Source organism: Bos taurus, chromosome 27 (genome assembly GCF_002263795.3).
Source record: "Bos taurus isolate L1 Dominette 01449 registration number 42190680 breed Hereford chromosome 27, ARS-UCD2.0, whole genome shotgun sequence".
Taxonomy (NCBI): Eukaryota; Metazoa; Chordata; class Mammalia; order Artiodactyla; family Bovidae; genus Bos; species Bos taurus.
In genome coordinates, this window is record NC_037354.1 from 36,942,075 (window position 1) to 36,954,677 (window position 12,603).

The 12,603-nt window shown below is 46.8% G+C and overlaps 1 protein-coding gene across 4 annotated transcripts in view; it reads right to left on the reverse strand.

Annotated features, from left to right (window-relative positions):
* The window catches only part of KAT6A (lysine acetyltransferase 6A), a 108,868-nt gene extending 98,175 nt beyond the window's left edge, over positions 1-10,693 (reverse strand). For 3 of the 4 annotated variants that reach the window (XM_024986436.2, XM_024986435.2, XM_024986434.2), the window contains exons 1-2: positions 10,600-10,693; positions 7,220-8,135 (exon numbers count right to left, since the gene is read on the reverse strand). In XM_024986436.2, the coding sequence (XP_024842204.1) occupies positions 7,220-7,819 (600 nt within the window). In that variant the 5' untranslated portion in view covers positions 7,820-8,135; positions 10,600-10,693. The other variant, XM_024986437.2, reaches the window with a different exon arrangement.
* Positions 10,694-12,603: the final 1,910 nt, after the last annotated feature.

Below are 12,603 nucleotides of genomic sequence, written 5' to 3' on the forward strand. Positions count from 1 at the left end.
GGCATTCTGCAAACCTAAATGCTACACTCCTGTAATCTCCACGCTTAATTTCAACCCTAAACCAAATAGTGCCATGCTATGAACTGTTTCTTCACCTGTTCCCTAATGAAGCCAAAAGTATTTCTTTGGACTTGAATTTACAGAGTTATGTAAAGTGCTGATGAAAGCCATCTGTTGGGAACTTTGACATTCCTGTCAAAGGAAAAACCCAGAAGAAAAACCTAGATTTTCTTGGGAACCAGCTGCAGCTGCTGCTGCTGCTAAGTCGCTTCAGTCGTGTCCGACTCTGTGTAACCCCAAAGACGGCAGCCCACCAGGGTCCTCTGCCCCTGGGATTCTCCAGGCAAGAACACTGGAGTGGGTTGCCATTTCCTTCTCCACCAGCTGCAGCCAAAGGAGTCCAAATCCTACCCCAGCTGGAGAAGCAGAAGGTGAAGTCGCTGCAGGTTTAACTCACCTGCTGCAGACCCTGGGTGTGCTGACTCCACCCCTGAGCAGCCAACCTGTAAACAGCTTTACTAGAATGAGGCTCACAGCTGATTCCCATACATAACATTTATTTGATTCTTTAAAAAGTTTCAAAAGCATTATAAGTTTAAAAAACATTTCTCAGTTCACCAGAAAAAAAAATTTTTTAACTCTAGTTTAACCAGCAAACTTGGCACCCAGATTCAGTCCTTTCACACAGCTAAGAACCAGGTCAGTGTAATTATACTTTCACCAGTATTCTACATAGCAAGAGAAAAAAATATCTGAAGGAGAGTCTTACAACTGCAAGAGGCCTGGAATGATACAATTTTTTTTTTCCGGATTCATTACACAGTTTCTGTTATCTATCTGCTTCGTAGTATTAACATTAAATACAATGTAAAAAAGTGCTGGCCCACGTATCTGGATGAACTGAATAAAAGACTGGCAGAAGAATAAGAAAGAAGATAATATATTTGGCATACATGTATCTTCCATTTGGTGTTTTATGAGATGCCATAATGAAAATTTGTATTATTAAATAGCTATTATATAAATATACTATGCCTATAAAACTTAACCATGTAAAGTTCTTCTGAGACTTCAATAAGAAAGTACATGCTGAAGCACTCAGAACAGTGGCCAACACATGGTTAGGCCTTAACAAATGTTACCTATTAATAGTTTCTATAAGCAACTGCTTTCAGTTCCTTGGCCTCCTGATACAGGGCAAAGAAAGAAGTTAGATCATCTAAGTCTCTACTCCCAAAGCAATTTGCTGTACTATCTTATGTCTTCCTTAATTTCTTCCATTTATTTCATCAATTTAGAAGAAGCTAGCCCAAGAAAGCGGAGAAGGCAATGGCACCCAACTCCAGTACTCTTGCCTGGAAAATCCCATGGATGGAGGAGTCTGATAGGCTGCAGTCCATGGGGTCACTAAGAGTTGGACACGACTGAGAGACTTCACTTTCACTTTTCACTTTCATGCATTGGAGAAGGAAATGGCAACCCACTCCAGTGTTCTTGCCTGGAGAATCCCAGGGACTGAGGAGCCTGGTGGGCTGCCATCTATGGGGTCGCACAGAGTCAGACACTACTGAAGCGACTTAGCAGTAGCAGCAGCAGCCCAAGAAAGAGCAAAGTGCTAGCAAGTGTGACTCCATGGTAAAGAATCTGCCTGCAATGCAGGAGACACAGGTTCGATCCCTGATCCAGGAATATCCCCTGGAGAAGGAAATGGCAACCCACTCCAGTATTCTTGCCTGGAAAATCCTATGGGCAGAGGGGCCTGGCAGGCTACAGTCCATGAGGTCGCAAAGAGTCTGACACAACTTAATGACTCAACAAGTAGCTGAGTATGGAAGTTTTGATCAGCAATGACTAAATCAAAGGTTGTTTTAGTGGCTCAAGTTTTCTCTCAGGGTATATCATGGGTTGAAAACAACCAGTGCACACAGAGCTCACAGGCTAACTTGAAGACCAAAAAATATCTGTACAACTGACTATTTAAATAAATATTGTATCACAAACATACCTCTGTCTGAGTTATTTTTAATTTTTTTTTAAAATAAGAACAAGTCTGCTGAGACAAAGTCAATTTATATTAACCAAATTTATATTTAGGGCTTCCCTGGCAGCTCAGATGATAAAGAATCTACCTTCAATGCAGGAGACCCAGGTTTGATCCCTGGGTGGGAAAGGTCCCCTGGAGAAAGGAATGGCAACCCACTCCAGTATTCTTGCCTGGAGAAGTTCATGGACAGAGAAGCCTGGTGGGCTACAGTCCACTGGGTCACAAAGAGTCCAACATGACTGAGCGACTAACATACACACACACACACATTTATATTTAACACACCTCAATGACTTGTTAGGAACAAATTTTTATTTCTGGCCAGCTTCTCCTCAGGACCCTGGACATTTAAGGGTCATCAAAAAATGGTATAAACAATGATGTAAAAATGTACAATACTGTAATTACAATTAATGTAATTAACTATAATGTAAGAAAATACAATTATTGAGATCAATCAGTTGCAAACTCGGTGACATTACAAAATCTACAATATTCACGTTGCTGTATCCTTGCCATTACTTGAAAAAAAAAGTCAGCAACATATGGTTAGGATAATTTTCTCTACAGTAATCCTTCTTCACTTAAAGACTGATACAGTTGTCATTATCCTCCATTCCTTCTCCCACAGAATTAGAATTAAAACTTGCATCTTAAAGAGTTTCCTAATAATTATACTATAAAATACACTTGCTTGCATGCTCTCATAAGGATTTTAAATTGAGAACTTTTTCCACTTTTACTACTAATTTATGTCATCTCAACTCTTCTGTAGCGTCTTCGCTTCTGGTATCTGCTATGTGTGTGCATGTTTAAGTAGACAAGCATTCTGCCAAGCAGTGAACGCACCCCTGAATTTAACAGCATGGACGATTACTATAAAGTACCATAGCAACAAAATACATGAAAACATTACCAAGCTTACATTTATAAACAATTTTATCAGATCCACTATTCTAACACATAAAATGTGAAACAATTTTATGATTAAGGCCATTTCCAAATAGCTAAATCAAAACTCTCATTCGTAACTGTCCTAACTTGAAAATATATTTCCATTCTAATCAGCATCTCTACATCAAATATCAAATTCCTGTCAAAGCCTCATTTATTCTATGCACTTAAAATGCCAAGTTCCAGTTACACAGAATAGTTTGGACTCTACTAAGAGTTTACTGCATTTCAATACAACTTATCTTAGAAGGCTAGCAATTTATCATTTAATCTTTTGGCTCCAAGTCACTCAGCTGGGTAATGACCTAAACAATAACATTGGCTGACAGTATCTTCTCTTCCCTTCCCAACTTGAATGCTTCAGCAAAATATAATTCTGTTCCACAATACTTCACAGATTAACAGTTTCCTCATCTGGCTGATCACCACAGGAGCAGTTTTCTGGATCAGTAATATGGAACATAAAATAAAGATATTCAAGTACATTGTTCTGCGTATGAAACAAACCCAGAAATTTGAAATGAAGGTGGAAATTATTCCTGAAAGGGAAATGGATCCTTCCAAGATTCAGTGTCCAAAGTAATTCTTTTAATGGACCATTCAAATCTCAGGTAATAATTAGCCTCACCCAGGAAATATCTTATTCTTTCTCAAGAGATTCACACACCTAATTGTTACACCAAAAAACAGTGAATGTACAAACTAAAAGTTATATTTTGTGAACTAAAACAATGGTGTAAAAAAAGTTATTGCCCATTTCTATGCTGTCTGCCTTAATCCCCAACAGGACCTAAATCATAAATGCATTGTTCGTGGTAGGCACCTAAACACTTACTGAATTAATAAAAGTAAATGAACAAATTTTCTTACAGGAATGTCTATTTCAAAAAAAGGAAATCTGCAAGTGGAAGTTCTTATTTAAGCCAGTTACACACACCACCTCCACCTATAAGCCAGTTACACACACCACCTCCACCTATAGCCCATAATTCAAGGGAAAGCAACATTCTGTCCCAAATTAAAGCACTCTATTAGAGCCACGCAACCAACCCCAAACTACAAATCAGAAGACTCCAGGGCCATCTGAAATGAAAATTAATACACACAGAAAAACAAGGGAAAAAAAACTCACATAGACCAAACTATTTTTTAGTTATGGATCTCAGGTATACAAAACTAAATTATTCATAATCTTTTACTTCTGCTACATTCTTACTGCTGGTTTGAAATCAAATTCAGAATCCATTTCATGACAGAAAGAGAAGAAAGGGATGCAAACAGTGCGAGGGGAGCTCAGGACATGTCCTCCTCCCTGTGCCTCGCAGTTAACACCAACAACACTCACGACTGTGCCCGACGCAGTGACAGGCATGACGCCCAACGACTCTCAGGGGGCAGCAGGCATCTCTGCGACAAAGACTCTGGAGCCAGGATGCCCAAGGCCAAAACCTCGCCCTGCCTGTCACCTAATATATCTGAGACTTGGACAAGTTACTGAAGCTCTTATGCCTCAGTATCTTCACCTGTAAAATAACAGCACCTATCTCATTGCGCCGTATGAGGATCACACGAGTTAACTTATGTGTGGCTGTAAAGTAATGCCTGGCGCCCAGTATAAACAAATCATTAAGTTAAACAAACTCACCATCAACTACCACACCCTAAAGTTAGCACAGAAATTTCCCTTGTAACATGGATAAAACTTTTCAATCACAGTATCTCCAGATTCTCCTGTTTATCAATGTGAAAACACACTTTAGCTCAAGTGTCTTCACAAAAACTCTCAAAATTTTTTGTACACAGCCATCTCACTTTCAGAGCAAAGCAAAAACCACTCAGTTGCTGAAAAGTTAAGATTTAGCTCCTTCCAAAGGTTAACATCACAATTAAAAAGAAAAAATTAAAGGTTAGAGCTGACACAGAAACAAGTAAAGGGGAACTTGCTCAGGCCACTCCAGTCCCTGCACTCGATCTCTCAGCCACAGCCGCGCAGACCGGCAGGACACCGCCCTTCGGACAGCAGGTAAGGTCACTGCAGCTCCAAGCGGAGCACCCGGTCCCCAGCAGGCGCTCAGCAACTATTTGCTGCATTCATAATTACTTCTATTATCAAATACAATCTGGATAATTTTTTAAAGAACATCTAGGTTCATAACAGCAATCAATCAATTCCAAATGGGAACTGACTGGACAGTTTTTTAAAAACCAAGAAGTAGTTAAATACAACAAAAGGAACAAACATAATCTCTTCATAGGAGAAATAATTCCTCGCCCTGAAGCTTACTGCATTATGATTTTCAATGTGAGCTTTTCATATCTTTGGAGAAAGTCACACAGAAAATTTAACCCCTGAAAATAAGACTCCTATTAAAAAATATATAACAGATCTCATCAACCCTAACTGTGTAGACAACTACCATAAACTGGCTTCCCAATCAGACCAGTAAAAATACACAAAAATCTACTCAACAAAACTCAATTTTTCCACAGTCAGTTACTTTGGTTTATAATAGTGTATAATAAATAAGTTATGTAGCCAAAGAGATATTTCTAACCAAAGCAAACCAGCAGACCTCTACTGGATTAAATTTACTGCAAAGGTCTAGCAGTAAAATAAGGACTGTTGGACTAGATGGTTTTCAAAAGTCCCTTCAAAACTACAACTTTAGGATGGTAAGACTCAGTTTTATCCTACACTGTACTATATCGACTACCTTTAAAAAAAGATATGACAACTGACATTTTATGTATGGCTAACATTTTTTAAAATTAAAATACCTAATCCAAGCAAGAGAAATTAAAGCACTCAGGAGTTCTAACAAGAATTTATAATACCCAATTCACAGATGTGACACTGATTTCATTCTAAACTATAAAGTATTTCCCATTTCCAGGCAGTAAACCTAGAGATCATTTGATAACGGTTGTTGAAATCAATTGTTCTATTTCATTTAACTTCAGCTATGGGATCAAGAAACAATTCATACAATCCTTACAGCACTGAACTGCAGAATGAAGTATTTCAGTTCCTTGTCCGCCTTGAATTTTCAATACACCCTTAATGAACGTTCCGATGGTACAGAACCATGTTATGAATGGGACTGCCTATTAATTCAAGACTCCATTAGAATCATTTTAAGGGTAATAACAGTTAAGATAATGCTTCTATTTCAAAGTCCACAGGGAAAACGGAACCCTAAAATAGATCTCTAAAACTTTCATCCAAAAAAACTGTTCATTTTCAATTGCTATTTAAACAAAAATCTACTGGCGGGTTATTAATTGCAAGAATCTAGATCAATCCTCAAATATTTTAAAATACATTCAATGTTATTAACTTCAGACTGTTAACATGCTAGAAATAGCCTCCATGGTCTTCAGCAAAGTGAAGACGGTGTTGCTGGCGTTCACCAAGGTGTGCAACACTCTTAAAGCACCACCACTCCCCACGAACCGCAACTCTGAGCCCCGGAAGTAAATTCACAGCTCTCACTCCAGGTCAACGTGAAAAGGAGCTACTAACAACTCTCCCCATCCTGAATACCTACTTGAGGGCCAAGGTTAACTGTTAGGAAGAATCTTCCAGCTCTACAAAGTAACTGCATACACACAGCACACTAGGGGCCTGTGCCCCGACTCCCAACTCCCCAGAGCTTCAGCGACGTGGGCTACTGTATTCCCGACCCATGCAGCGACATCTGTCATAAGCAACGTTTAGGACTCCATTGCATGCAAAAAAATAACACACGACCAAAAATTAGAATACAAACAGCAGAAATAAGAATCACTAAATCTGCTTTGCCACTGCTTTGGTCAGGATAATCAGTCTCATTCCTGTCTAGTAAGAAAACGAAGAAAGGAAGAAGACAGGTTCTTAGAGTTTCCAGCCTTTGGCTGCTCAGCAACTTCAGCAGGAAGGTATTATAAAAACTTTTCAGAACAGTTTTAAAGTTGCTTGTTACTTTTTAATTCTAAGCATGTTCTTTTAGGTGGAGCAATACTCTACACTTTGAAATCTTAGGCATCAAATATGTCAAAGTATTAGAACAATCACATCTATTGAGTTCTCACACCTAGATTTCACCAATAAAAGCCAGGCAGTGATTATCCACAAAGGGCCCTGAATGCCCAATGTAACCTCTATTGAACATCCTAGAAATGTGGCTCTGTAGCATGCTGTATCCCCAGCTCTGGGAACACTCATGTGCACGCCCTTCTTACCTTATCCTTTTCATGTGGAAGGAGTGACACTGGAGGTAAAGAGGAAAGAGACTCACAACTCTCTTTCCCATCCACATTGGTTGCTTTAGTGTTGAGCCGATAAAGAGGTCCATCTTTAAGGAGTCTGCCGTGGCCAATGGCGCGTTTAATAGCCAATCGTAACTGCTGGTGAAGGCCAGAGGCAGCACCGCCTCCAAATAATGCAGACACATCCTTCTGACCTTTCAAAAAACGTTCAATGCTTTTCAGAGTTGAGCCGCCGGACTCCGCCAAGCCCTCAACTGCCCTCTTGATCAGTTTATTCCAGTCTACATTTTGCTTATTATCCAATTTTCCATGGTTTCGAGGTTTAGGAAGTGCTATTCGCCCAGGATTATCAGGATCTTTATAGGAATTGAGTCCTTTATTTGAGACCTTCAAAATTGTTCCATCCTTGACACTCAACTCCAGTTGCTCTAAAACAGTTTTACGATCCAAGCCATGGGATGAAGACACTGCATTGCATATCCTTTCTTCTGAAGGCCGCTGTTTTTGCTTCTTCACTTTTTTGATGGCCTCCAAAATCCACTCCGTGTACAGCGGGTTGGCGAGTTTTACCATGGTGAAGGATTCTGTATATCCATAGAGTCGCTATCCCTTATCCTGATGCTGCGTAAGTTTCACACCTTGGAAAACACCATTCGCGGAGGCTGGGAACCAGTTAACCATAGCATACAAGTTTCCTGGCCTCAGTCCTTTCTCCTTTCACGAAACAGAGTCCTCCCCACTTTTATTTTAGAAATCAAAACAACCTGTTATCTGCAAAGTCTTCAAACTTCCCAACAAACTTCTCAATAGCACCACATGTGGGTCTCTTCATAAAGGTGTAAAAACTCAAGAACATCTCATTCCCAGCAGAAAAATGTGCATCTTATGCCTGAAAAACAAAACAAAGTCAGCTTTCTATCAAGGTCCACTTTATAAATAAATTATAAGTGAAGCACCCTAGCCTTTAAAGCACTCCAACAGCAAGTGTTCACTGAGCACCTGCAAAAGTGTGAACATGTTTCCATTATTGTTCAAAACAATCATGTGTGCAAACCATTGGGATAACAAAGAAAAGGAAAAAAGATGAATGATGAGGAAACAAGATGAGATGCACTATAAATGACCTCAAGCTACAACTAACCAGAGGGTGCTGGCTATCCTGCTCGGCACAATCTCCACTCACCCGGCTATGAACTGAAACTCGTCCTTGACAGCTTTCCCCAACAAACTAATCAGAACTTCAACAAGTTACCTGAATCAGCAGAAAGAATCCTGCAATGCAAGGAAGAGTGAATCTTTCATCTTTCAAAATTCCAGACATGTAGACTGGATGAAACAGTCAATAAGAAAGGCAAAAAACCACTGAGAAAATGTTTTAACTGTTTCACCTAGTAAAAGAAACAAAATTTACACACAGCACAGTTCATATTTTACGTACAATATTACTACATACGTTCCAAATGGAAACAAAATAACAATGAAAATAGTCAAGTGTGAAAAGTGTTTAGAGAATTTTAAAATAAGCCAATTTCATTCAGATTTTAAGAATCACATGCTGTGATAGCTTCTCCTAGTAACATTCAATATATTGGAGAGAGTCCAGCAACTGTCAAAATGTTCACAACCAATCTACAGATAGAGAAACTAGAAATGAGAATGGCCCGGAAATTCCTAGGTTCAAACGTACACTTATTTACATATCAAATGTACAGTTCAGAGGGGTGAAATATACTGCCTGTGTGTAGTCTAAAGAGAAGAAGATCTCATAATGATTCAAGACTGTTGTCCTGAAGTGAACATTAATGAAAAAAAAACACAAACATTATGTATATACATGACGCTGCCACTCCACGATCAAAGTCAGTAACACTTTCAAACAAAAGAACCCGAAAGATTTGCATCTTTTAAAAAATCACCAAAATAATGAACCCTATAACTCCGTTGCTTCCAAAAATAAACTTAACCTTACCTAAATGCTCCTGAGAACTCTTATTCTGAGGAGCCTTTACAACATAAACAATGTCTTAAAGTGGCTCGCACAATCCTTCCTTAAAGAGTGCCACTGAACTCAAAAGAAAAAGTTTAACAAGATGCGAGGAAACCGATAGTACTATTAACTCTGATAAGAAAGAAAAGGCTCGAGTAAACACTCAAACCTAAGGCAAGACTTAATTTTTAAATGAGCTCTGGCTGAAAAGCGCCGCCCCCCACCCCCGCTACCCCCCGGAGAGAACTAAGCTACATTTGGGTGAGAAGCGTCTCGAGAGGACAGAAATCATAATAGCATTGTCGGAGTTCATTATGGGGGGGAATCTGCGGTGAAAGAAAGGAGCGGCTCCAGCCCGAGTTTCAGCGGCTGGGCCCGTCCCGCACGGGCTCACCTGCCCCGCAGGTAAGAAGAGAGAATGAATGACAGCCGCTGCCGGCCTCCCGGCTCCGCGCAAGGGCCCCGGGTCTGCGGCGAGCAGAGCGCCTGCAGACTTGAACTCTAACTCGGGGAAACTGCCCCCTCGCTCCCGACAGTCCTCCCGGGCCTCCTTCCCCGCCACCCCCACCCCCCTCCACCCCCCGACACAGCTTCGCGCTCTCTTCTTTAAAAGAGCGAGGAAAACTTTAAAAACAACAACAACTTGGCGTTGGCACCAGCCTGCGGCTTGCTTGCAGACGCGGGGGGCGGCCCGGCGGCTCCCACCGGACGGGAACGGAACCCGGGGACGAAGTTAACAATGAAATCACGTGAAAGAGTTGCGAGCGCCGCTCGTCTGCGCTCCCGGGCGCCCCGCAGCCGGGCCGGGTCCCGGCGGGAGCGGCGCGGGGCGCGGGGCGGGGTCGGGGGGGCCCCGCCGGGCAGGTCGGCGCTGACAGGCGCCCGCCGCCCCCCGGCCCCGGGCTGACAGCGCGCGGACCCGCCGCCGCACGTGCGCCCTCCGCACGGCCGCCTGTCAGCCCGCGCCGCGCGGCCGGGCCCGGGGCCGGGCGCGGGCACCGGGGCCGCGGGCGCCGGACGGTGGGCGCGCCCCGAGGGAGCCCCGGCCGGCCGGCCGCCCGCCCGCGCGCCCGCCCGCCCGCGGCCTGGCCGCCGCCCCCTCGCGGCTCCCCCGCTCCGCGGAGCCGGGCCCGGGCGCTGGGCGCGGGCCGCGGGCTGGAGGCCGCCGGGCGCCCGGCGGGCGCGAGGGGGCGGCCGCGGCGCCCCAGCCCGAGGCCTGGCGCAGAGCAGCGGGAGGCGGCGCAGGCCGCGGCGGGGCCTGCAGCGGCCACTCGGGCCCGCGCGGCGGCGGGGCGGGGTCCCCAGGCGGCTCGGCCTCGGGCTCGGCGGCCGGGGGCGGCCGGAGGGTGGCCCCTCGGCTACTTACCGGGGGCGGAGAGCGCCGGGCGCCCGGGGCCCCGGGCCGGACCGCGGAGATGCCCCGAACTGACACGGCCGCCATCTTGGAGACAGTGCGCTCCGGCCGGGGGGAGGGGAGGCGGGGCGGCGGAACAGCCGCGGGGGGAGGGGTGGCGGCGCGAGGGAACGGCGGCCTGGGGGAGGGCGCGGGAACGGCTCGGGAGGGAGGCGGGTGGGAGGGGGAAGAGGGGGCCGCGCGGGCGGCGGGCGGGGGGGAGGCGGCCGCGGAGCGGGAAGAGCTGGGTCGGGCGCCGGGGAAGGCCGGAGGGCGGGGCGGGGGCAGCAGGGAAGAGCCGGCCGCGCGGGTCACGTGGGGCCGGTACAAAAGGCCAAAGTGGGAGGCGGCGCCGCGCGCGCGGAGCCCCGGCGGCCGGGGGGCGCCCGTGCGCGGGCCGGGCCGGGCGGCTCCCCACCCCGGGGCTGGAGCAGCCGCGGCGAACCCCATGGCACCGCCGGGGGAGCGGAGGGCCGCGCCCGGGCGGGGAGGCTTCGGGGCGGCGCGGAAATCCGGTAGGATCCGAAGTCTTGATGGCGCCCGGTGTTTACAGCCACCCAGCCCGGCTCCTCGTCGCCTCTGCGGGCGGCCCCCAGGAGCCGGGGCCGGGAGGGGGCGGAGGGCGGGGAAGCCGCCCCCCTTCATCACTGCGGTGTCCCCCCTTCGTCACTTGATGTCCCCCCTCCCGCTTCATCACTGCGGTGTCTCCACCCCCTTCATCACTTCAGTGTCCCCCCCCCACCTTCATCGCTGCGGTGTCTCCACCCCCTTCATCACTGCGGTAGCCCCCCCCTTCATCACTTCGGTGTCCCCCGCTTCATCACTGCGGTGTCCCCCGCCTTCATCACTTCGGTGTCCCCCCACCCCTTCATCACTTCGGTGCCTCCCCCCCATGTTCATCACTTCGGTGCCCCCCCTCCAATGTTCATCACGTCGGTGTCCCCCCTCCTCCATGTTCATCACGTCGGTGTTCCCCCTCCTGCATGTTCATCACGTCGGTGCTCCCCGCCCCCCCCATGTTCTTCACTTCGGTATCTCCTCGCAGGAAGAGGAGAGGGCGCGAGGCGGGAGGGCCAGGGCGGAAAGTTGGACGGCGCGCAGAGCCCCACCGTCTTGACCTCACCCTCCCCGCCCCGGGGGACCTGTTGGACCGCGCAGAGCCATCTCGCTCTGCAGGGGCCGGTGTGCGATCGGCGGCGAGCCCCGCGCGGGTCCGCTGCGCGTGTGAGCCTGGAGCCTCCGTCGGGCTCCTGCCACGACTCCCCGGTCCGGTGCGCCTGGCCCTGCTCTGCCCGCTCTCTACCGAATCTACGGCCGAGCTGAGAACGGGCCCCTTTTCACGGCCCGTCTGTCCTCCTCTGGCCGCACGGATGTTTTCTTTGTCTGGTGTCCCGTCGGTGGCAGGGACTGAGTCAGACCTTTTTATTAATCTGCATTCCAGGGAAGGGCAGTGCATGACAGATGACAGACGAAATAACTCATACTTTTGTGTGGACACGTTTTCCCGCCCCCGGACCATTTCACCGGCCAGACTGTTCTCCCCAAACATCTCCTGGATTTATCCCAGCTTTACCATTTAAAGTCCACGCTCTGGCTCACTCCCCTAACGTTGCCTTCGTGAACTTTTGCAGTTTGATCGCTTGCCCTATCCCTGTGGCACTTGTTGCATGGCCTTTTAACTACGTTTTATGAACGTATTCCCAAGTATATTCTGGAATGCCTCTTTGCATCTCCAGTGGCGTAGTGTTATGTGCACTTCAGAGTCCAAAAAAGTGTTGCTAGTGAATGAACAGTAAGGTGAAACTGCTTTTGAACTGTGGTGTTGGAGAAGACTCTTGAGAGTCCCTTGGACTGCAAGGAGATCCAACCAGTCCATCCTAAAGGAGATCAGTCCTGGGTGTTCATTGGAAGAACTGATGCTGAAGCTGAAACTCCAATACTCTGGCCACCTGATGCAGAGAGCTGACTCATGTGAAA